The sequence below is a fragment of the Lepisosteus oculatus genome, chromosome 1, assembly GCF_040954835.1.
Source record: "Lepisosteus oculatus isolate fLepOcu1 chromosome 1, fLepOcu1.hap2, whole genome shotgun sequence".
Lineage (NCBI taxonomy): Eukaryota > Metazoa > Chordata > Actinopteri > Semionotiformes > Lepisosteidae > Lepisosteus > Lepisosteus oculatus.
In genome coordinates, this window is record NC_090696.1 from 78,137,138 (window position 1) to 78,163,082 (window position 25,945).

The 25,945-nt window shown below is 46.7% G+C and overlaps 1 protein-coding gene across 1 annotated transcript; it reads left to right on the forward strand.

The window, feature by feature from the left end:
• The first annotated feature begins 22,493 nt into the window (after positions 1 to 22,493).
• On the forward strand, positions 22,494 to 25,475 carry rasl11b (RAS-like, family 11, member B). The gene is made up of 4 exons (XM_015345385.2): positions 22,494 to 22,830; positions 23,244 to 23,300; positions 23,404 to 23,480; positions 24,251 to 25,475. The coding sequence occupies exons 1-4, from the start codon at positions 22,713 to 22,715 to the stop codon at positions 24,710 to 24,712; spliced, it is 714 nt and encodes a 237-aa protein (XP_015200871.1). The 5' UTR covers positions 22,494 to 22,712; the 3' UTR covers positions 24,713 to 25,475.
• Positions 25,476 to 25,945: the final 470 nt, after the last annotated feature.

Genomic DNA, 25,945 nt, shown 5'->3' on the forward strand with positions numbered 1-25,945 from the left:
CAACTGATGCACTGACACGGCTTGGGCTGCCATCTCCCTGCCACTGCCCCTCCTCCGAGTAGTGTGGCTGTATAGGTCCACAAGAGTCCTTGAAAACAAAGTACTGAGAAAAAGAGACAAACATTGACTGGCTTCTTCCTACTTTTTAAATCCCTTCTCCCGTCTTTAAAGAGCTACTTGAAAAATACTTGCGAGCTGTTACATTCAAGCACTTATCGATATAACCGAAGTTCCAGATAAACCACAGGAGATCAGGGTGCATGATGAGCAGGACTGGGAAGCTGCATTCGTGGAAGACGTAACGCACCATTAAATCAGTGTTCCATGACCCCGCCTCCTCCATCTCCAGCTCGGCGCGGCTCAGTGGTCTGGGCCCAGCTGGGGGAAGGAAAATGAATGGAGCTCGGAGCTCAAATCTCAGCTGTACATTGCCACCCAGGTATGGACTGGTGCAATAATTTAAGAGAGGGCTTCAGTGGGGCAAAGACCCAGGACATTCATGAGGCAGACCAATGCCTTTATTTTATACCTCACTGGAGCTGGGACTGCAGTGGGCAGATGGGAGTATTAAAATACTTCAGACCTGTAGGTATCTGGGGTGAGGTATTGCCATTTCAGACTGAGCCACCCAGCCACCCAGCAGAAACCTGCGCCAGTTCTTCACGGTAGCAGCTGGGCCCGTGTGAAAGGGCAGGCTCAGAGACCCTGCCTGTTATATCCAGATGCTTTCAGAATAGGCGACTGATGTTTTAGTTAAGGATAGAGTCCTGGATACATCAAAGACATGGTTTGAAACTGCATAGAAATGTACAATTTTATTTTTCCTGCATGATCATTCTTTTGATGTCAATTTAAATAATTGCTGTTAACACTTTCACTTTACAGGCTGCAGGCGGTGGGCAGTTCTCTGGATGAAATCCTGAACACGTAAGCATTCCCCTCCCACTGCCTCTTCTCCCTTCTTCCTCTCTCCTCTCCTCTCCTCCTCCTCCTCTCTCCTCTCCTCCTCTCTCCTCTCTCCTCTCTCCCCTCTCCCTCTCCGGAGTGGTGTGATGAGTGCAGTAGCCCTCTCCTCTCCTCTCTCCTCCTCTCCTCAGTCTCCGGAGTGGTGTGATGAGTGCAGTAGCCCTCTCCTCTCTTCTCTCCTCCTCTCCCCAGTCTCCGGAGTGGTGTGATGAGTGCAGTAACCCAGGGCTCTGCACCACAAGCGCTGCCCTTTTGAGTTTACATCAACGATCCACATTCCAGAACAGTAAACGAATCCAGTTTGCAGGTGATATTAGAAAATACTGTAGAAGCAGGACAATAAAAGTGATTTAGATAAAATGTGCGACAGGGCAAACTTCTGGCAAGTGACATTTAATGTAGACAAGTGCAGGGAATATTTAGTCGGTAAAAAAAAACAAGTTTTAAACATAAATTGTGAAGCACTGAGCTAGAAGAGGCTTATGCTTACTGTATGTCCATTGACACATCATTTCCATCTCCTAGACAATGTGGGGAAGCAATTAAAATTTTAAATCAAGGGGTTGAATCTGTATAACTTGCAGGTAAGGCCTCACAGAAAACAGGTTGCAGGATCTGAACCTTTCAGGGACCCTGATAGGGGTATTCAAAGTCCTTCAAGGGTGTGGCAAAGTCAAACCAGCATATTTCTGCAGAATGATCAGTGAAACATGAACCAAAGGCCAAGGATGGATATGTATGGAAGTGCATTTAAAACAGGAGACACTTCACACTGAGGGTTGCGGGAGTGTGGAACAAGCTACTCAGCCATGTTGGTGAAGCCAATACACTAGTTTCTTTTAAGACACAGCTTTATGAGACCCTTGCATCAATTAAGTAGTCACTTAATTGAGTTGAGTGGCCGAATGGCTCCTCTCGTTTGTAACAGTTCTTACGTGTTATCTTCTCCACCTCTTATTCTTCTTGTGCTCCACCACACTTCTTCTTCAAGACCGTGTGCAGTCACTTCCACAGCCCTGACTTGATCTTCTGTAGCTAAGATACTAAAACTGTGGAAATAGTAGCAGTCATCTCCTGTCTCAACGCCTGCAGTTGAGCATAGTTTATGTTTGCAAGCTTGTTCAAAGGCTTCCAGGATCAAGATATCAAACTTCCAATCATTGCAGTAAACAGTTGTCCTGTTTTCTCAACAAATACCATGTCCACTGTGAAAACAAGCAATCAGGTTAGAACTAAGACCCTCAAAAACAAAGTCCTAGTGGGCAAACTGGCTGAGTATATCCCTGGGGCAGAAACCCTCAGCATCAATAGCTTCACAAACTGATTGGCCTCTTTACTGCATCCCAGTGAATTCCTGGTGGCCTCCCCAGCAATTACCCCCTGGGTCACAGGAATGAGGATGGAAGAAAATCTTGTCCAGGCAAACTGCTCTGCTGTTGAATCTCCTGTGAATCTCCAGTCATTCACAGTGTTTCTGTGGGGGGGAACCAAGACACCAATAAACACAATCAATTATTAAACTCTAAAAAAGTTTGAGTAAATGTACTCAGAAATAAGGCGATCTAAAAATACTGCTTGTTCTTATTTACAGTATTTCTCAGTTACGTATGTTTAAGGCTATAATTAATGTGTTATAAATACTTTAACTGGAATTAACCTTTACCTGACACTTCGTATTCCAGGGCTTAATGAATTTACAGGAAATCTCTTCATTCTTTAAAATGCATGAATCCTCTGCGAAATGACTTTCTCTCTTCCTGTGCATCTCTTGAAGTCAAAAGCTATTTTTGTATTTTTCAAAACAGCCTAGCAATCAGTTGGCTTCCTGCATAATTTGGCCTTAACGCTTCAGCAGGGGCACATCATAGAGAGAATTATCACCTCCATTGCCTTTGGCAGCCATTTGATCCCCCACTTTGAAATACAGCGGGACTTCAAGAACCCCTCATTCCACAGCCTGCCGTAAATCTGAAAGACAAAAACAGGGTCTCGACCTACAATGGGTGGATTCGAAACACAATGCCCATTAGCCAGCTACAGTAAACAGCAATTAGATAAGAGCAGGAGGCCTTGTGCACTAAAAAAGCACTTCTGACTGCAGCAGCTTTCTATGTTTTGCGCTTTGAGCCCCAGCGGGAGAGCTCCTGAATCCCTGATTCTTGTCAGCTGACTGGAATTTTTTGTTGGAGTCCAACAGGGGAGAGAGCTCTTAGGCTGCAGCTACTTCTGTGCTGAGAGATCACTCTGCTGAGCTGTCTCAAGGTAAGCAGCACTCTGCAAGGCTAACGCACCTTCAGTCTCGTGTTCTGGGAGGGGCTCATGTTCCGTGTGGAAGAATTCAGCTTGTCGACCTGCCAAGAACGGATTTTAAACTCAAAGAGGCTGACGAGGTAGAGAAGTCTTGGATGGGGATGGTTTGTGTCCTTGTGGTCGTGTGTCTGGGGCTGTGCTGCTCTCCAGGTGCAAGAGGCTGTGTGATAGTTCTGCAACATCCGGTTGACCTGAAGACCTCTGGTGGTTTTCAACAAGAAAAGACGATACAGCATCCTAATAAACCTCACAATCTGCACACTAAACATTTACACATTGCACATTCCTTATTTGAAACTATATCTCCCTCACGGCACATGCTTGTGTTTCGTTTGCACGTATTAAAATGGTAGATAAGAATAATAGAAATAACCACAAAACAAAGTTCTTGAACAATCTATGACACCCGGACTGTCGAAATAATCTGCACGTCTAGAACATCATTTCCCAGTAAACAAGTTTGGGGCGTTCAGGCTGCTCGCTCTTCCGGGGACACTGCTTGCACTTTCTGTCTGTTCGCCACCACAAGGGATTTCACCGCCCCCCTCAAATGAAATAAACAGGAAAAGGGATAAAATGTTCATCTCCATGTTAAAATAAGAACAAGAACTTTCCTGGGAAGCTGTACAAAGCTTACAATGTCTATTTTTGGGCAAGCAGCGCTATTTATGGGCCCCGGTCTGTTTCTCTAAAACTTCCCGGATTTCTTTGCCCTACACTGTTGGCCTGCCTTTCTGTGTGATGCTGTCATGACTTAAGGGGCCGTGCACAGCATTCGTGCTCACTGCTGCAACGTTTCTACTGCTTCCACTCTGCTACGAATGACTGAATCCTATTAGCTCCCGGGATGATGGCCTGAAACCAGCTTTCAGCCCCAGTCTGATGTCTGTTCTCTTGAAAAAGAAGCGCCCGTGGCGTTCAGGTTCGGAGGGTGCAGTCCACATGTGGTCGGACTCAAATGGGATGTCCTTGTGCCGGACACAACCGGACTGAGCAGCCCTGCTCCTGGAGCAAGAGAGCCAATGACAATTGCTTTCATTGTAGCACAGTAATGCCTGACATCGTCATAAGAGGAAAACGTCTTCCTTTCTGTTCTACACTACACTTAGCTTTTCCCATTAAAGTACTAGGCATCCAAACAGGTCAGTTTATTGATTAGCTCAGGACACATTTGTCCTGGGGAGATGGATTCTGCAAGCCAATGCACTGCCCTAGAAGTTCAGTTTACATGTAAGGAACTGACAAATAAAAGTTAAATGCAAGCAGATTGTGTATTTATTGTACAACATATGAAAGATATGAGGACTTCACTAATATCAATACAGTACCTGTGGTATTACGGAAAATTGCAGCAGAGCTAGCGGAACAACAGACTTCTTACATTTTAACCAACTCAGGAAATTCCCAAAATTTCCTGTGTAGGAAAAGTACAGGGCACGCAGAGGACATGTGGTTTTGATCCTGTGTCCCTTTTCTGTTCAGGAGGATTTCCAACAATGAATGAAGTATATTTAGAGTCGGGGGCACAACTCTCATCTGGAACACATTGTGTCCAGACCCAGGGAGAAGCTTCAAAACCGCCTTTCTGAAGAGTGTGTTCACAAACGTCCTTCCACTGCCAGGGGATCTGGGTTCAAATATCAGGTGCTGCCCCTGAACATGGTCCTCCTCTCACAAGACTCCGGTAGATTGTCCTGCTGTGAATAGATGTGCGTGAAAGTTAATTAAAAATAAGAAAACCGAGTACTGGGAGTGCTGAGATGTCCATTGAACCCACTACAGTACATTCACTTGGTAGTGAAAAGGTTAAAGAATTTGAGAAACCAGGACGGCCTCTCTATGGGGGAGAGGTCCCTGTGTTCATTTAATTAAGAAACATGCCATTCTGGACAAAGTACCTGAACTGAACACACAGCTGGAGTCTAGAAGCTCCAAGATGACCTGCATCGTCTGTTTCCACTGTGAAAGTCACTAATATTCGAGCACTGGCACAAGCACAGCCCTGCGCCTGAGAAGGCCACTCTGCCACTCAGTTAAAGCAGCCGAGCAGAATTCACTCCTACTGCGGCACCGTTCCAGCGGCTGGCTCACTGGGGTCTGCAGGCCAGGGAGAACATCTTTTTTCACATCACTGGATCCATTCAAAACATCTCAAGTGCCTTTTGAGGCAAAGGAGTGTCATCTGGACCACGCCAGCCCTGTCAGACTAGGTCAGGAGACGTTCTGTCTAATCAGGCAGCTCTGCTTGATTTCTTCCTTCTGGGCAGATTCAGCTTTTTTCAGTTTTTTTTAATGGGTTTTTGTCCTGGAAATAATTAAATGAAATCATTCAGTCTTTTAATTTAATTCAGAAATTATTTTTTTTTCTGAATTATATTACCACATCCTGTAGAAAGATATCTCAGATATCGCAAATCTTATCCCAGGTTTGAAAGGCAAAGTGTCAGTAGAGACTGGGACACTTCCACAAAGAAGCCTTATGTAGTGAGTGACGTGTTTTGATGGGGTGGCTGGCTGTTTATACTGTACGGTCACTGGTACTCCCAGCTCCATCCCAGCTGACAAGGGATTGTCAGACCAGACGATTCAGATAACTAAAAACATGTCTTTAGAAGACCCAGCCGATGTTATGATTTTGCGCTTAGCTGACTTGTTCTCCTTTTACAGGCGTAGCGCCGATCCCTTCTCTGCTCAGACGCGGTGAAATGTTTAGCGCCCGCCCTCCGTGTGGTGTGCCCGGGCACTGCAGCCCGATGAGTGACCCCACTGTTCGAGCCCACCTGAGGCAGGGAGCTGGTCGGCACGGCAACGGCAGAACAATGGCGCCACTGTGCTGTAGGGGACCGGGGAGCAAAGTCCACTGAACTGTCTCGCAGCCTGAACTCTGCCAGCAGGATGCCGAGGGGAAGCACTGAGTCTGGAGAGCCTACCTGTGCAAAAGGTAGCTGCTTAAAAAGTTCCTATGTTGACATGTGAAACAATAAGACAGGCACAACAATATTAGGATATAGAGTTAAACGGATCATTTAAATGAATGATAATGCACTAGTAAAATTAAAAATACTCTGAACAGGTTGGTCACCGTATTACAGAGGAGGTCTTGCTGCTCTGGAATGAGTCCAGGGTTTAAAGACCGGGATGCCCTACACCGACTGAAAGGACTTGTCTGTCAGTCCAGGAAAGATTCGACCAACAGGGCACTTGAGCTCAGCAGTCACAATTCTCAGATTGACAAATTCAACCCGCTGGATTTCAGTATGTTAAGCACCTCACTTAAACAGGAAACTGAATTTGTATTTTATATTCAACATATAAAACTCTATGGAGCTCTAACACACTTTGCTCTTTACCAGAAGACTGTGACCCATCAATTATTTGTAATTGCTTGAAATAATTGAGAGAGTCAGGTGTCAGTGATGTTGAACCAGGAAGCTGCAGAAACACCATACTGCTCAGAGATGTTTTAGTTTATAAATGCTCTCTGGAATTTACTACCAAATGTTCCCTGTAAAACAGTTTTATGTACTAGTAATATTATGTGCTAGAAACTTGACAGTTTGACATTGCCGTACATTGATATTTTCTTTTCCTGTCATTTTTACACTCCTGATGTGTCTCACTAATGTGCTAAATTTCCATCCTTGTCCCAAAGAACATTTTATACCTTTTTAGTCTGCAGGTTTGAACAACCTATCGATCAGCAGTGCCCAGTGAACTACGATACAAGTTAGCACTTGGCTAAACTGAATAGAAAATACGTTTTGCAGTACACAGTTTCCTGCTACAACAGGTCTGGAGAGCTGGCGAACTAATGAGCTCTTCAGACGTGAGCAGCAGTGTCTCAGGGGAACAGCGTGTCGACTGGCCTCACGCGTGACTGAACAGCTGTGTCTCAGAGCAGTGCCTCCTGCGGCCCTGTGTCACCAGTTCAGAGGGCCGAGCCAGAGCCACGGGCACAATGTGCAGGTTATGGGTACCTTCTACAGGCAAGCGTGTAACTCACTGGGACATGTTATCTAATGGAAAAACAAGAAAATGAGACCTCATTTCAGAAAGACTGAGCTTTGTATTGCTAACAACTACTCTCTGCTGGCAAGATTTAAAAATAAATGCTAATACTCAGATTTTAATTAGTTTTGTTGGACGGAAATAATTCTAATAGGAGAAGGTATTAGTGTGATTATTTCCATCTCATTACGAACCTGTTTTGCCTGTGTAGCAATTACCTGCCATTAGAAGAAAACCCATTCTTCCAGCCCGCCGGTCTCCGGGCTGAAGCTAGCGTTCAGGCAAGCTCATAAACTCAATGCCCCTTCAGTGTTGCTCTTCTTACCAGGGCACAATGGGGCTCTCTGTGCGCAGAGGGGATCGAAACACAGAGCCTCGTGTCCTGATTACTGTCACTCCGCACATCTCACCACCAGAACACCGGCGCACGTCCAGGTGGAACCCAAGAACGGGAGTCTTACAGCTGACACGCGTCTGAAACTGGTGGTGTGGCTGCATCTGCAGGATTCTGGAGGAAATCTTGTTTCATTAAGAAACACACAAGCACAAACCTCAGGTGTTTCAGCAGGATGCTGTGCTGTGTCAGGTCAAGTGGTTCTGGCCATTTCCTGACACTGTGCTGTCTTCTGTCCAGAATGAGTGAAATATTGCTAAACCTTGTTTATACTGTATGTTGGTGTTGTGGAGTGGCCAGAGAGCAGTGCGCAGAGGACGTGGGTATCCCGTGAGGAGAAAGCTCAGGTCTTCAAGTTTGACGGACAAGACTGTGCGAGAGCTCTGGGGTTCAGCCATCAGCTCCTGCCAGGACAGGGCCACGCTGAGATGTTTTTGTGCAGGACATGAACAATACTGTGCTGGGGCCGTTGGCGGGTGTCTGCTGCAGAAGCAGCAGAGAGTTTGTATTTCTGGAAGTGTGGCATGGGGTGGGCAAGGCAAAGGAAAAAACAACCGCCCTCTTGCAGGACTCACTGAGGTCTCCCCTGTGGAAACATCTGGAATCTTATGCTCTACCTGAAACCAGCCTGATCTGGTCTGATGTCTGACACTGAGACACCTTTCAAGCCTGGAGAATTCATAACAGTGTGAATATTGCATAACACGGGAAGGAAAGAGATTAGCTGTTCTGCTGCTGCCTCACTGTTCTGTGTTTGAGGCAGAGAAGTGTACGAGCAGTGGACAGGGCAGGGACCAGCAGCAGGCAGTGTCACGAGAGGGACCAGCACAGCTCATTCCAGAGCACATTAGCCGGGTGGTGTTGTGTTGTGGGTCACAGACGGGATTTCCTACTGGATGGGTGCTGAGGCTGATTTTTTTCCAGCTCTGCTCATGCTCCATTTATCAATGTCTGTCCCTGTAAGTGTGAGAATGCACAGCGTTTAGACTTTGTGCAGGGGCAGTGGCAGTAACTGAATAACACTCCATTGTAATAGCGTTTGTTACTGTCACGAAACTCTGTAACTTAAGTCACCGTTAACTCTGTAACTTAAGTCACACTGAAAAGCTGGACTATGGAGCAGCAGGCATCTGCGGACAGGAGCTGTGGCTGTGTTTTGCCCACTAAGATACATGCCTCTTCCAGGACGCCCCTGCTCCTGGTGACGCAGAGACAAGCTATGAGTCTGTATCAATAATTAGGTCAATGTGGCACGATTTCCACCTTTCAGTGTCTCTAATTTGCTCTTGTGGAAGCCTTTGAAGGCGTCTTTGGTTACAGGGCATTCCTCTTCTCTGACATCTTCTAAACAAGCGGAGAAATGGCCATGATGTCACCGGAATGCGCTCTCCAGCAATCTCCATCACGGCCCCTCCAAGACAGGGAGAAACAGCACAGCGAGGGGCCGCGGGGCCGGCCTTTCACCTCAGGATGTTTAAATTAGTGCTGAAAATGCCACAGAGGTCGAGGAGGAGCGGTCATGCAGTCTTTGTCAGGCCGTAGGAAATGTTTCAATTCCCTTATGTGGCTAATCGGGATGGCAATGTGGTATCGATGCAGGGGGCACTGACAGGGTGAGTGAGGGTCTTTCAGCTGCCTGTCTGAGCAGTGAGAAACAGCGAGAAACAGGGTATGGCTGCTGGGATGCAGACTTCGTGGGCACTTTCCCAGACCTGCTGCTTGAGCTGGGTGTGGCAGTTCATAGCAGACGCTTGGGAGGAAGACAGATCCCAGCGCATGCCAATCACCTGCTCTCTGGGGCACAAGCATAGAATGTCCTTCCCGGCATCCTTTCCTCAGCTGCTGCTCATCTCTGGTGATAGCCTTTGGCTCTTGGCTCTTGTCCCCTGTGTCCACATGGTCAGTTTTCTGGTCAGCTGTTGTCCCTGAAAACCCAGCGAGATGAAGGCAGACCAGGTTCCAAACCCTCGTTCATTTCACAGTAGGGTTTATTGTTCTTAAATGTTTTCAGACTTTACACAATAAGCTGACTTTTCTTGAGCGCCATGTACCGTATGTGTACTCATTTGAAGACCAACAAATGCACGACTAACCTCTTAAAATAATTCAGCAATCTCTAATGCCATGACTGGGTGCACTTCCTTAAGCAGCTTTTTCAAACTTAAGCTACAGTCTGCCCTGTTCTTCCTGGTCCACTGGCTCCTGGGTCACTGGCTGTCAGTGGACTTGAACTGCCCTGCACAGTCAGACGGCCCTCAGTGACAGCCTTATGAATGGGCTCCTGCTTATTAAAGCTGAGTGCTGCCGTTTGGAGCTTGGCTGAATCTTGACAGTCAGCTCATAAATCACAGATTTGCATTAACCTCTGGCTTTGTAAATGTAAGTACAGAATGAGAGGAATTTAAGGGTGACTCTCGTCTAAACGTCTGTTCTAGTAAATGAAATGATTACATCTGTACTTCATCTTCAATTTTTCTAATGGCGTCCTTATCTCCAGGGCTTTGAGTTGCAAGCACGCAGAGTAATGGAGGTTAAAGTTAAATTAAGTGCACTTAATGACCTCCGAAAAACAATCTACCCATCTCTGTATGAATAATGGGTTGTATGAATATTAATTAGATTTGGCTGCTTCACCACTTTAAAAATCTCATCTGTCTGAATGGACTCCCAGTAACGCTTTGTATATATTAGGTTAAATTCCGCAAACACAGAAAACCCTTTTTGTGCATCAGTATGGTACAGCACTGAACCAGGCCAGGATTACGGGATACATGAATATTGATCAGTTCTAGTTGTTTCATAAATACAATAAGAAGAACCATCCAATAAGGGCTGAACAACTGTCCTTTTTGATTACTTTAAAATAACATACACAAAGAAGAATTGGGGATCTCTTCAGATGGGTCTGTTTTTGTAAGCAGTGAAATTACCAGATCAAATTAATATTCACAAATCGCATTACTTCTACCCTATAGCAAAAAAATGCTATAATCCAGAATCCTGAAGAGGGAAAAATCTAATAATCTATATAGCTAGATTACCCTGAAATGTTATTTCTAAAATAATAGATTTTACAACAGGAGGAGAATACAATCTAGGTCAGAGTGATTGGTCCTGGGTGGCCAGTAGTGATCTTACTGCTTCTGTACAAAGCCCAGATTTCTTATAAAGTGCTAATTAGCTGCTCATTAATTTGCCTCTCAGCACCTGATATAGCACCTTCATGCTTAAACATATTAGTTGCTCTTCATGAGCAAGTCTTGGTCTGGATTTGAGTTTTTAGAGGATCAACCAGCTTAAAATACATAAAATACATTTAATAAAGATATACATTTATGTGTTAAAGTTAGCAGATACCCAATACAATGTGAACATTTTTAGTAAAAAAAAAACCAACATGCAACAATATGTTTCCAAAAGGCATGGAGTGCTTTAAATCTTTCAGACAATATTTAAACACAGCTCCTAACAGAAAACAGGTCCTTTTAGATAAAACTAAATTGTTAACAAAAAGTCTCTTATTGTATGTCCATGCACAGAACATACACTTGATACTAGTATACCATTCCTCAGCTTGTGCTTGGCTTGTGTTTCACTGTTTATTCCCAAGACACCCACTGTGTTGAATTTGTCCACATCATGAAAACAGGCTCACTTTTATTGGTAAGTAAAATATATCTGTGGTATCATGTCACATCTGAGCTACAAAGACTTTTAGTATGGGAGGTTGGGAAACCAAACTGCAAACTTCAGGAGCTGATTATAGGAATTGTTTTCAGAATTCGAATGTCTCAGCGTCAGAGTGTGACTGTTGCCCTATGGCTCCAAGCCTGCAGACATGACAAAATTGTTGTAACAAAATATTTAAATAAAAACTTTCACAGAACAGTGTGTCAGAAACAGTACTCTATCTCCCCTGCTGATTTGCATTGTCATGCGCAGATAAGTGCAATTACACAACTCATGAGAGACCAGTTAGACCAGCCTTTGGATTTGCACATTAGTTCTGCACCTGGATTCACTGTAATTTACAGGCCATTAAAAATTGCAGTTAAACCTCAGAAAGCATTTTTCACCTTAAACAAGACAGGCAGCAGGTCTCTTGGCACAGAAGTGCAATTTTCACAGCTTCAGGACAAGTGTACCACATTATAAACCTCATTTTCACAAAGGATTCAGTGGCAGAGGGAGGAGAACAGAGATTCACAGGAACAAGCAGTATAATTCAACAGCGGTGAAAACGTCATCATGAAAGTCTAGTGACAAACATCTTACTTCACTGTTTTTTGGAGGCTGGGGAGATTTTTACCCATGAGTTTTTACCCAGACAGACCCTAAGACAGAACTGTTCACCACCCTCGTCAGTTAGCTAAGTGCTTTCAGGTCGGGACAAATGCGTCCTTTCAGACAGAGGACAGGGCTGCTGGTCCGGAACAAACCCACTCGTCCAGCAGAGATTCGCCCGACTTGGAGAAGCGAAGTCCCCGTCCACGCTGACTCGAGCTGGGCTCGTCACTGACACATCCTCTAGTCCACGGAGGGAGCGTGCTTCTATTACTGCACAGAGAGAGAAAGGAAAGAACTTCGTCTCCTGAAGCCAGGGGAAGGAAGAGCTGTGCTGTGTCTCTGCCCGGCTCCAGGAAGTCAGCCGTGAGCCAGAACTGAGCTGTCCTGCTGAGGAGGCCGACACACCGCCTGCTCGCAGCAGAAAGCGCTTCCTCAGCAGTGGCTCCTTGTCACGGCGAAGCCTGTCAGAAGCGCCGTCTGGTTAGTGTCTGAGAGAATCAGAAGAGCTGCTGAATCCGGGATACCTATCTCTGTACTTTAACCATTCAAGCATACGCTCATTATACCTAATTACTGACAACCTAGAGCCGAAGAGATGATTAATGTTATTTTTTTTTCCACGCAACAGTGTGACTTTGTTGAAGTATGTGTGGCGAGGCACACTTAAACAGAATTTCACTGTTATGCCCTGACATAATGAATTTCGGTGTCCCTAATGCAGATGTTTCAGATCAGGTAAGGTATTTTGGCAAACCTTGTAACTGAAAATGACATTTATAACAAAAAGGCAGAGGAGCCAGGCATCAAAATGCAGACACACGGTGTCAAGTGGTAGCTGGCTTCTTAGTGAAAGAACAACAAAAGGTGTGTGAGGGCACACTCATTGTGTGTTTTGTGTGGTTTTTCACAGTGTTTTAAACACTAAAGAAAGTGTCTTCAAGAGGCCTCCTGATGTGCTGTATTATGTCTGCAGACGATCAAAGCCTTCATGTCTGGGTTTCTTGTGAAGACAGTGGGTGGAAGATCAGGTTTGTGCAGTTTTGGCAGGAATCAATGGTCTATAAAACAATAAGAATTAAGGCCCATTATCCCACTGGCCAATGGCTGCCCTTTGGGATCAATCGAGGCACAGGGAGCCTCCCACATGCCTGACACCCTTCATGTCTGCACCCCACAACACCTTGATCTCAGACGCCGACGCGACAGACTCAAGCTGAGGCGCTTTATTCAGACAAAGTTCATTTCAACCACATTGTGTGCTAATGATGAAGATGTGTGCCTAGGTTGTGCATTTAAAAGCTGCAAATTTTATGTTAGCTTCAGAAGCCCTGATTAGCTCTACTTCTTCAGCTCCACCTAAATTAAAAAGTGAGATTCCAGGATTGACATTAATTAGGGTCTGCAAAATAACTGTTCTCTGTGTCTGTTAAAGCAGCTCGCTTGCTCACTAAGTCATTTACTTGCAAGATGATTAACGTGTTATTCTCAGGTCTCCCCTGGAGTAAACGGTTCCAGCTTCTTGCTTGGACCTTGGACACTGCCATTGCTGGAGCAGCTCAGTCTTGGTGAATCCAGTGCAGGGAAGCAGAGAGGCAGAGAGGAGAGAGCAGGAGAGAGCAGGGCACGTGGCCACTCTCAGCAGACAGCCCTGCCTCAGGGAAAGAGCTGCCTGCGAAAGCACAGTCGCTGGAGCAGTGACAGCAGGCTGGGTGCACTTTCCCTGGGTCTCCCTCAGGGGCTTGGTGCCTGACGAGTCCATGCAGCTGACTCAGCCGGAGAGTGACGTGCGCTGATCTGTACCCAGAACAAGGTCTCATGGGGCAGAGCGGCGCTCTCACGCAACAGCAGCGGACTGTTTTCATGCCATCTTTTCACAGTCCATGTGCCTCTCCCCCCGCGAACACAACACACAGGCCTACAGGACGTCCCAGCACCCCAGCGCCACTGGGGGCTCAGCTCTCTCACTGCCCCTGGTTTCCGAAAGAGTGTCCGCAGCTCACGCCAACCCCCTGCCTGTGACCAGCACAGGAGAGAGCAGCACCAATGGCTGATTGTAATGGCTTAATCACACGTGTCCTGACAGCCCCTGCTGTGGAAGAACACAGTGATTAAATTAACTCAAGACCTGAGCGGATCTGCTAGTGATGTGCGTGTTTAAGCCACCAGCGTCACACAGCGGATACGCACCTTATTGCATTTTAGTATTTGCTTGCTCGTGGTACATTTTGCTTTCCAGCAGTGTTATAACACTGTCTCGTATGTTTACATTGTCATTTGTAAAATACAAAATGAAGTAAATATAACTTTGCAGGTGAATAGTATTTAATACCACCTAAACAGTAAACAAAACACACACACCTGTTGCCTTTCTGATGGACAACAATATGTTAGCCTGAGTGATTTTAAATCAGGTCTTTTCCCATTACCTCTGTAGTACCTCAGGTTTCAATCCTTGGTTCTTACCTTTTCCATATGTACTACGAAATGCTGCTATAGACCTGATTATCTGAAAATATGGTATTGGCTTCCAATGTAATCAAATCCTCAAGTTGCTTGTTGAACACGAATCAAATATCTTGAAACTATGCCTTTGTGGACCGCTCAAAATTATCTCCAATTAAACAAGAAAAAGACTGAGATGGTTTCAATTGGTTCTCCTCATCAAGTCTCATAATTAGAGATTGAATTAAGTCTCACTTTTGTTGAAACAGAAGTTGTTCTCTCACATTTTTATCCTTTGAATCTGCAGCTCACTGTTATGCCTTCAAGAGGCTCTGTCCCCACACTTCCCAGCTCGCCCACTGCATCCTGCTGACTTTGTCTCTAGAGTCTCTTCCGTGCCACATTAAAAACCCAGCTGCTGTTGGGGTTTTAAAACCTCACCGCAAAACTGTTTTAAGTTTTCAATGGCCTTTAGTTCACTATTTCCTTTTAATTTCACATTTGTATGTGGTTTCATTAGATTTTCTGTTTACAGTTTTTGTGTATAATTTATGAAAAAGTGCCTAAATAATAAAACTGAGGGACAAATTTATACATTGAACAAATGATAGATCAACACTAAGTCCCGTGTCGAAGGAATCCTCCTGTAAAACACGCTTATGAGTTTCACCCCTCAGTTCACAGCCTCCTGCCAGATTCCACATGGCCAGTCCTCACCCCCCTCATCTGCATTACAGCTGGATTAAAGGGAAGACGAGGTGTGAGGAAGGCTCCTGGTTGCCTTGGAGATGAGCGGATTCCGGAGCATGCCTGTAGGGCAGCACGGTCACCAGGCTCTGCCAGGCCATCCTTACCTGCCAGTCAGCCAGTTAAAGAAGACTAATAATAATAATAATAATAATAATAATAATAATAATAATAATAATAATAATAATAATTCCTTACACTTATACAGCGCTTTTCTGGACTCTCAACCAAAGCACTTTACAGGTAATGGGGACCCCTCCTCCAGCACCAGTGTGCAGCCCCACCTGGATGATGCACCAGTCCTCTCCCCCCACACCAGGTCTCAGTGGGGAGGAGAGCAGAGTGATGAAGCCAGCTCAGAGAGGGCGGTTATTAGGAGAACTGGACAGGTAAAGGGCAGGGGGGAATTTGTCCAGGACACCGGTGTAACACCCCTACTGTTTTTGAGAAACGCCCTGGGGTTTTCAATGACCACAGAGAGTCAGAACCTTGGTTTCACGTCTCATCTGAAGGACGGCGTCTTTTTATAGTGTCCCCGTCACTATTGTGTGGAACCCACACAGACCGCAGGGTGAGCGCCCCCTACTGGCTCCACTAACACCTCTTCCAGCAGCAGCCTCAGCTTTCCCAGGAGTCTCCCCTCCAGGTACTGACCAGGCTCCTTCTGAGCTCCAGCGGCCTGCCGCCAGAATGACCACGAGACAGATTCCCTGCAAGGACCAGTGAGCATCTTTCCTTGTGAATCAAAAATATCTCCCTGGTGGACATGCAATGGGCATGATCTGATGACCCCCTGCTCTGGACATTCTCACTGAGGACGGACTAGTGCGTTCTGCAGCTTTAACAAAACACCCCTCAATTTAACTAATAACCTTGTACTATATATGCTGGAATCTTGTTGGCCTTTTTAGCTGCTGAAAATGAAAAGAAGGATTGTGAGAGCTCTTGAACTAAACCCTGGCACTGATCGCTATTCAATTCTTCTCAAATCGCAGTGTCACATTAAGAGGCTTCCTGTGTGGAGTACAGATATCCTAAATATCACCGCTTAGAGTCTCCCTGGCTCACTCAACCTCCAGGAAGCTCATTCATCCACTAAACTCAAATCCACTAAACGGGGCGGAGCGGTGGCTCTGTGGCTAAGGATTTGCGCCTGTGACCGGAAGGTTGCCGGTTCAAATCCCGCGGCCGGCAGAGGAATCCTACTCCGTTGGGCCCCTGAGCAAGGCCCTTCACCCCAGCTGCTACAGTACAATGGGTGCCGTACAATACTGTACTGCGCTCTGACCAAGCTTCTCTCCCTGTCTGTGTGTCTGTGTCTCCCTGGAGAAAAGCTGGGGTATGCGAAAAGACGCATTCCTAATGCAAGAAATTGTATAGGGCTAATTAAAGAAACATTAACATTAAACCCGGAGGTTCACATGGTGGGGTCTACATCCACGGTTGCAGGACACTCATGGCGATCGCTGTACCTGTCTTTCTTCTCACTCTCGTTCATTCCCAAAGCAGCGCTCCAGGAAGATGCCCAGTGGTGCATCCGCCAGCAGTGACAACACCAGAAACACAAGCCAACCCAGCCTCAGGGCAAAGGTAAAAGCCCCGGTGAAACCATGCGTCTGACTGAGGCCAAGAGCTGTGAATCTCTCCCGTGGAGCTACCGCTTAGTCCCGAAAGTGCTCGTGCCCTGAGAGAGAGGCAGACCAGCTGACATGCCAAGAGCCGCAATGACAGCTTAACTGCGGTCATCCTTGTGCCGATACGCCTGCATTCCAGCCTCGGAGCTTTGCAGCGGGGATTGAGATGCTCCTCTGAGAGCTGAGGGGTTTTAGGTTACACATCTATTTTTGGAACGGCCCTGGCACCAAGCAGACAGCCCTGTTTGCAGAACACGGCGAGAGAGGAATGATCTGGATTCCTTTGTTAAAAGCTTGCATTGCAGATGCCTTACAAAGTACAGTTTTATCCCAAAAAAACACACTATTTATTAAGTGCGAAGGAGAAAAGAAAACACCACTTCCAGATATGAATCAGTCCCGAAGACGTTCAGTACTGCTGACCTAGATTAAACTCTGGAGCCTCAGATCTATCCGCTGTTAAGGTGCACACCTGGGTGGTCACCAGCCTCCCCTGCTGTAATTAAAGAGTCTGTTCCCAGTTCACTTTTCTTATTCTGGTTATATAAAGAACAGGCAAGTACACAAGTCCTAACGAACAAAACAAGGTGTCTCACAGTAAGCTCCTGCGCTTTGGAAGACAAATGTGTGGAGCAAAGGATTTTGACAAAAAAGCAAAATAAAAAAAAGATCATGGACGCAAATGACTTCCTGTTCACGCTGAAATCTGTTAAATGAAGTTTGTAGCGTTCATATTGAAACTGAAAGTGTTGCTGCCTCTTATAATTGCAACATGGCACTTGTCTTAATCATCTTCACAAATGTGCACAAATAGCGCGGTACTTTTGGCACATAGAGCACATTCGATGCCCTTCAGACAGTATTCAGTAGCTGAACTGTTTGTTTTACAGAAACATTTGAGTCATCGTGCCGTCTGATTACAGCATGTCAAGGTAGACGTTATAAACATTACTAACTGCCCAAAAGAGGTTTGAGTCTGGTTATGATTGTTATTTTTCTTTTAAATTCCTGCTTAAATCCTTAAACCACGTTTGCTGATCCTTGTTGTCTATTAATCATTCACGTTTGTGTTCTGCCTGTAGGCTCTACTTCTGTACTCAATGTGTTTTTGAGGAAATCTTCCACACAAACATGTTTCATCTTCTAGACTCCTAACACCAAGTGGAACGTGTAATCCAATTTGCACCAGAGATATCAAACACAGACCTATTTACTTACTGTTACTACCCACAGTGAACCTATGTACAAGACTCTAGTGTTTGTTCTGAGATTATATGGTAGTTCATGTTTATTCGGTTTGTAACAGACTGAAAAATTCATATATTTAAAAACACATGCAATGTATCTCTGCATTCAAACTTTATACAGAACCTTCTTCAGAATAAATCTAATGCCATTCTTTCAATTAGTTGAATTCTTTCAACACAGCAACACAAAGAGTGAGAAGGCTAGAAGCCATCCAGCTCATCTGAATTTGTCAGTCAGTAGTTTACCGATCCCCGGATCTCATCCAGTAATTTCTGTACAGAAACCAGGGTATCGACTGGGCAGCTTGATCCACACTCCCACAGACCTCTTGATAAGAAGCCCTTCTTGTTTTTGGTTTAAAATGCCCTTCTACATACATCAATTTCCTCTTCTTTCCTCTGGTTGGTGTTTCGCAGTTTATTCTGGAGATATCTTCTGGGTTGCCTTTATCGGTGTCTTTGAGGTTTTTGAGTACTTGGACCAATTTTGAGGGCCAGATGCCTCCTCTCACTGGTAATTTTCTTTTTCTCATGTTTCTTGAGAGGTGAAAGCTGAAGCAACCGAGCCAGTTTGAAGGAATTGACTGAGTATCTCAGAAAGAAAACGGGATATTTGAGGTGTTTCAAGCCTGACTATGGGTGAAAAGAGCCAAGAGCACTTCAAACCAATAAAACAAAAAAACATGGTATAATTTTCATATCCCTCAATTGTTAACTATTCTGGAACACCAACAAATTTATCCAACAGTTTTTAGGAACGATAATGTCAATTCTGTAGGACCTGTTCTTGCTTGCCCCAACATATCCCAGAGAAACCATTGTTGTCTGGAGAAAAGCAATGTGTTTATTGGGCGGACATAAAGAAATTCACACGTTGGAGGCCTCTCTTAAATGGTTCAATTTCAATGTGAAAAAGCTATCCTTCTTTGTGAAAGCAAACCATGCGACAAGCATCCCAAGTGGCATTTTAGTAGGCAGAGAAAAAACCCAATATTTAATTAACACTACAGTGATTTGGGCTGCCATGTGTCTCGATGAAAACATACGAGAGCAGCACAATTAACATGCAAATGCAGCGAGCAGTGACCTCTCTGGCCTGTATGACAAAGGCCAACTCAGGAGGGCCATCTGTAAGGTAAACAGGTCACCCACCCACCTTTATCATGAAAACGCTGCTCAGTCAGTAAGAGTTTCCTTCACAGTGGGCCATTGCCAGCAGCGCTCCCAGCTCTCACGGCCTCACTTCCAGAGCTCGTTCCCTGTCCCGAGTCAAAGGAAACACCCGTTTCCCCGCCTTCTCCCGGGACGGGTGATTATTGCTCCCTGCCAATCTTGTCTGTCGGGCGCGGGAGCGCTCCGTGAGTTTCCTTTCCGCTGCTGCGCCTCGATCCACAGCGAGCGCGGGAGCCCCCACTCCTGGCGACGGGCCGCTGAGGGACCTCGGGCGGGAGCTGCTGCCGTTGAAGCGCTGTTCTTCAGCATGTAGGCGACGGCGTGATCTCGGTGGGGCCCGGCCCACCTGCTCCCTCTGGAGCTCAGCCCGGATCTCCTGGGGACCATCGGCATTGCCGTGGGAAGACAGGGCCGTTACCACCTGATGCCGTGCGAACTGATCTGGGCAGCCCTGCGTTCCAGAGCCTGCAGTCCAGCTGCATGGTTTTCTTGCTTCAGGTTGCCATCTGTACTAGACCTCATTCTGATATCTTAAAAAACACAGGATTTTAAATTACTGCCTTCAAAGGCAATGATGATCAAGCTTGGTAAGGGACGGGCTATAAAACTGACTTTTCACCAGTGGGATTATTTTCACAGCCAGCTATTTTCTCTAAAGAGCAAAATTCAATATCACTGAAGCAAAAAAAAAAAACACACACACAAAAAAGCCTGTTTTTTTTAATTCAGTACTAATCTTTTCACTAATAATCACTAAATGAACATTAGTAAAACCGATATGCAAGGAATTTGGCATGTGCTTCAGATTCGTGTTGAAGTTGGCACAGATAGCACAGTATTATCCCAGGTACTAATGTACTAACCTACATTTTATTGCACAAACTCCAAAACAAGGGCTAATTACCTCTGAGTTTGACCTTCCGCAGTGCCTGAGTGACGGTGGCAGCTAGCAGGGACCTGTCTGTTGTAAATGAAACACATTAATTTTATACTGCTGGGGAAGCCTGCCACCACGGCTCTTATCAAATACACATTCCAGACTTTTAATACCCAGGAGTCTGGCTGCCAGCGTCGACTCATGAAGGGATCGTGGCAGAGGGGACATGGAAAGCAAGGAAAATGACTAAAATAAGACACAAAAACTAAGGAAAGTCAAAAAAACTGATGAAAAAAAATTAACAGCAGGTTATTTTAGGCCAGCAGTTGACAATCTTGTCCTTGGCACAGCAGTTATCTATGTGTATCAACAAGAGATAATACCCTCACAGCTCCAGCCTGAAAGTTACCAGATGAGCCGGCAAGATTTTCAAACTCTGAAACTTGGCGTAACTTATGACTACACATTTAGCTTGACCTAGAGCCATAACTTAAACCTGCTTCTGAAAGAGAAACTGCTTTAGTTCTTTTCTTGACAGAAAACATACTGTAAACACATATATTATCAGCTAATGCACTGCAGTCCATTTTATATCCAGTGCCTGACAAGTGAAGAGGGGTCTGTTTAACATGGACTGCAGCCATATATAAACAGGAGTGAAGCAGAACTGTGAGGATAGAGAGGCAAACTGTACAACATCCCTCCTCTTCGTGAGCCATATATAGTAATTCATGTTAATAATTAATTATGATAATTTCATGTGTTTGTATAATGCTTTTCACACTTTCACATATAGGAAGGGACCCACTTCACTCCTGAATGGCAGGTCCCCACCCGGGAGACACACAGCGACCATTCTGCACCAGTAACCCCATCTGGGAGACACACAGCAGCCATTCTGCACCAGCAACCCCATCTGGGAGACACTAATTGGCCATTCTGCACCAGTAACCCCACCTGAAATTTAGCCAGGACACTGGGGTCAATATTATGAATCTCCCACTGTACATTGTCCTCAGTCAACACACTGGGCTATTGATTTGGCTCTTGATATGCTCCAGAGGGCAGACTCTCCCTCAGTTGGTCCTGGGCTGTGCTGTGGGTTTGAACCAGCAGTCTGCGTCCTAGGCTGTGCTGTGAGATTCTGATTTTGGGCTGTGCAGTCTGAGTTTACTGTGCAAATCTCTAGCAGAATGCTGGACACCTCACAACCAAGTGACCCTGACATACCTGCCTCTGTTACCAAAGCCCCTCTGGTCAGTATGAGCACTGTCCCGAGTGCCCTGTGGCTGACAATACACGGGGTTGAGTACCTGTGTAAGGTGAGCGCAGGGCTCCTTGTTGAACATGCCTGAACGTGTGGAGAACTGCCCCTTGGTGTGCATGTACTTCAGAATCAGGGCTTGTAAGACAGGACAGCATTTATTCTTCTGGGAAGATATTTCTATGACATTTATCTCCTGTTCACTGTTTTCACAGTGAAACTGGAATGCAATTGTACAGATTTAGAATTCAAGGCAATATTCACAAAGCATTTGCCTGAAAATATTTGCTATACTTTTATACTGTAGGACAAAAACTTATGTCAAAGTGTTGATGGAAAATATGTCAAAGGGTACATTGTAGATTTAAAAAAAAATACTTTGTTTTGTAATGTAAAATGTGCTGTGCCCAGAACATTTCATATTCATCCTGTCCACTGACATTTGAGACTTGAAAAACAACAGTTTTCACGGTAATACAACTTTTCTTTCAGGATTGCGCTATACCTGCATAATAATGTAACGTTTGTATAATATACGTGATACCTAGAAGACAACGATGCTTATGTAGCTTTTGGGTTCGGGTGTTTCTCCTCTGCACCCACGTTCCTCTGTCTTTGTGTGGAGCCCGTGGGGCTCCGTGGCCCCGACATCGGGCAGCAGAGTGTCCGCAGCCCAGGACTGCGAGTTACTTCACCTCTCGGATCGAGTGACACTGGGAAAGGACACTGCAGGACCAGCTCCAAGTCAGCCTTGGAATCAGAGACAAAAAAATCAAAACAGACGGGACTTTCTCGTGTAAATGTAACCGCAGTGTGTAGCCAAGTGAATAACTCGTATCTAAAGAGGGGCGAAGGATCGGAACGTTTCGTTTGCACGCTCAACTACAGCAGTGTAACTCAGCGGGCATCGTGGGGGACAGCCGCAAGCTGAGGGTCAGAAAGTGGGGTCCGGTGTCCACCCCTTTCCGCGCACAGGCGCACTGTGCCGCACTGTCCGTCCGGAGAGAAAGGGTGTTTTGTTAATCCTGCGGGCAGAAGCCCACCTGTCCCTCCTCCCCCCGCCCCCCGTGTTTGCTCCGCAGGTCCACGTGAAGGCGGAGGCGGGGACGCGCTGTACGGGCCGCGGCCAATGAGCGGGAGCGCGCAGCCGCCGCGCTATAAAGGCCCTGGGATCTGCCGGCAGGACAGAACATTCCCGGAGAGGACGCGGTGCGCATCAGCTGAGCCGGCGGGGTACTCTCTGTACACAAACAAGGATTATCCGCATCTGCGCGCCTGCTGAGGCGGATACAAGAAGCGCTGCCTGGAGGGGCTTGTGTTCAGATCCCCTCTGGCGTGATCCAGCGACCGTCCGTACATCCCCATGAAGATGCGTCTCATCCAGAACATGTCCACTATCGCGGAGTACCCTGCGCCCGAGTGCCCGGCGGGCAGAGTGATTAAAATCGCCGTCATTGGGGCCAGCGGGGTAGGAAAAACTGGTAAGTACAGCCGCTAAATCAAGCGGTAGCGACTTTGCAGCGGTTTCCCAGTTTTAAGGATCATGAAGGTTCAAACGTCGGGAGATGGTTGCACTTACTACTACTTCTGTAAGGATCGGCGTCGTATGGACGTTTGCTTGATACAGTATGTGCTTCTGTATAGCCGGCGGCTCTCTGTCGACCAGACCTTTTACAAAGCACCTTTCAGGGCAACGAAGCACACGGGTGAGAATAAAAAACCGCAGATAAAAGCTCTATCTTGGGGACGATTACGATATAAAGTGTATTTCGTTTACATCTCCAATCGCCAGCCTTATCTTCTACTCGTTGTGCTCGGTTTTAAAAGCTTTAAAAGACCCAAACGCACGGAAAGCGGTGATCTAATGTAACCCGCATCTTTTTTTTTCCTGCAGCTCTGGTGGTAAGGTTTCTAACCAGGCGCTTCATTGGAGACTACGAGAGAAACTCGGGTAAGATCCGTTAAAGGACAGCTAATGCGTTGTTTTCATTTTGGTAACATTTGTTCTATATATAGGATGTCTCAACGCTGATCGCTTTTTTTTTAATTAACAGGTACACTTTACACCAGAGAAATCCAAGTTGATGGAGAACAAGTGGCCATACAGGTTCAAGATACACCTGGTGTCCAGGTAATTATTATTATTTATTTTTTTTGTCTGAGAAGAGCGTAAGACGCAGGCTGTTCGCTCTCGACGTCTAGGCTGTTCTGAAAGACGCGCGCAGACCCTCTTTGTACCGCCGAGCTGGAAAGTGTCTGGTCGGACTGGTGACTCGAGCGCCCTGGTGAAAGGTCAGCTGTTGTGACGGCTGGATTCTCGCACTCTGGGCAGTTAGCCCACAGGCTGACTTCAAACCCCCGGGCAGAGAGTGGTAACTGAAACAAGATCCACTCATTCAGCTGTGCGCTCTCGGTAACGCAAAGTGACTGCAGAGCTAAGAAATGGGGCTGATTAATCAGGGTGCCACGTTTGCCTGATGTGCATTTAATCAGTTCTGTATCGAAACGGGTCACCAGACCAATAGGAGAGACTGTGGTAGCGTCCTCTCTCTCTAGCTAGAAAGATAGCTGTGCACACTGTAGCCAGACTCCGGCTCCATTTCCTGCTCCGGGCAGTCATCCAAAGCCACTTTTTTTTTTTTCGGACTTGGAGAGAGAGTCTGCCTGTCTAGCCAGTTAATTTCCCATCCTGTGTGATGGGTGTCTGAGTCTGAAACACATGATACTCTGCTTGTCTGCTGCGTTTGGCTTTTCGCCGTTCCCTTCTGCTTCCGGCCCGGTTGAGTCGGACAGCTTGACCGACGGCTGTGGAGGCTGTAGGTGCACGGCGTGAAGCTCGTTCAAGCGAAGCGGCGTGTTCTCCTGCTGGTCTAACCGAGCCCGTCTTGCCTCCTCCCCCAGGTGTGCGGGCTGTCCGGCGAGCAGGTGGCCCGTTCTGTGCGGTGGGCGGACGCGGTGGTGCTGGTCTACTCCGTCACGGACCGCCAGAGCTTCGAGCTCGTCGGCCAGCTGCACCAGCAGGTGCGGCAGGTGCACCCGGACAGCAGGGTGCCCGTCGCCCTGGTGGCCAACAAGGCCGACCTCCTGCATGCCAAGCAGGTGGAGCCGCAGCAGGGCCTGAAGCTGGCCGGGGCGCTGGGCTGCGCCTTCTGCCAGGTGTCGGCCAGCGAGAACTACAACGACGTGCACAACGCCTTCCACCTGCTGTGCCGCGACCTGAACAAGCAGCCGCCGCCGCCCAGCGGCTCGGAGAAGCGCAGGACCTCCCTCATCCCCCGGCCCAAGTCCCCCAACATGCAGGACCTGAAGAGGAGGTTCAAGCAGGCCCTGTCCGCCAAAGTGAGGACGGTGACCTCGGTGTGAAGCGCCGCACGGGGCTGGAGGGGCGCTCCAGTGAGGACCCACGCCGAGCAGCCGAGCTCCCGCCTCCTCGCCGAGGTGTGACGGAGAAGCGGAGTCGATTCTCGCCCCCGCAGGGGCAGCGGAGCCTTTCGAGAGGGTGACCGAGCATGTGACTCTGGACTGCGATGGGGAGGGAGGGTCGCCTACTTCCTGGATCTGTTGCAGTGAAGTGACGTGTGGACCGCCGCTCCGGAGGGGCAGAGTGCCTGCCCTGGTCCGTTAGTGGAGCGACGCTTTAAACGGACGCACATCTGGGGTTGGATGGGATCACTCGGCATCCAGCTGGAGTGGAAGCTGACTTGACCTTTTCCCTTGGCAACCTGAGCTCTGAAGGACAGGCAGGGTGGTTTAGAGGCTGGCTTGATGAAGGTGACAGCGGAGGCTCTCGAACCCCAGTCCTTTCCTCTATCTGGTGTCCCCTTTCTTGCAGGGACCTGGAGCTCGTGTCTTGTCTAGCCTGTGCTCGTGTTTTGTAAGCAGAGCTTCTGCTTTGTGTATTGAGCTGCTGTTACACATCACTAGAAACAAGACGAGGGATTGCCTGGGTGTGTTTGCTGTGGGGTAGCGGATGCCCACTGAGACTCTGCTGAAGTCTCTCTGAATGCACTTTATTGAAGCCGTAAGTGTTTTTGCTTGGCAACTGTAAGTTATTATACCAGCTACTTTCTCCTGAGGAGGAGGTCCTTTTGGTCATCTGTTTCAAAATAAAATTTTGAACAAATCACTTAACTGCTTTGTTGTTTTTTTTGCAGACTAACAGGGTCCTTTTCTACAATTAATTGGGATTTTTACTAACCAAGCTGGACAAACGCGTGTTTATAAATTGGTTCATGTGGTGTTTGATGGTGGCAGGAAGTGATGGATCAGTTAAGCCTTTTGACTTCTGCCAAATTATTCCTGAATATTAACAAAATGCTTTCTTTGCACACAGAATGCTTTCAGAAATGGTAGCTTCCCCTGATTTCCTTTAAAATCTCCCAGTACCTCTTAAAGTGGCTTGTGTGTCACTTACCCACAAACTTCAAGCAGCTTGTGGAAGAGTGCTGCAGCCTTGTGTTTCTGCCTGCGTGCGTCACTAGCCAAGGTCTAATAAAAGGCTCATTCAAGCAGCAGCAAAAACTATTGAACACTTCTGACAGGGAGCAGGGAGGCTTTGAAGCTGGAAAAAAATAGTCATCGGAAAGGATCTCTCGA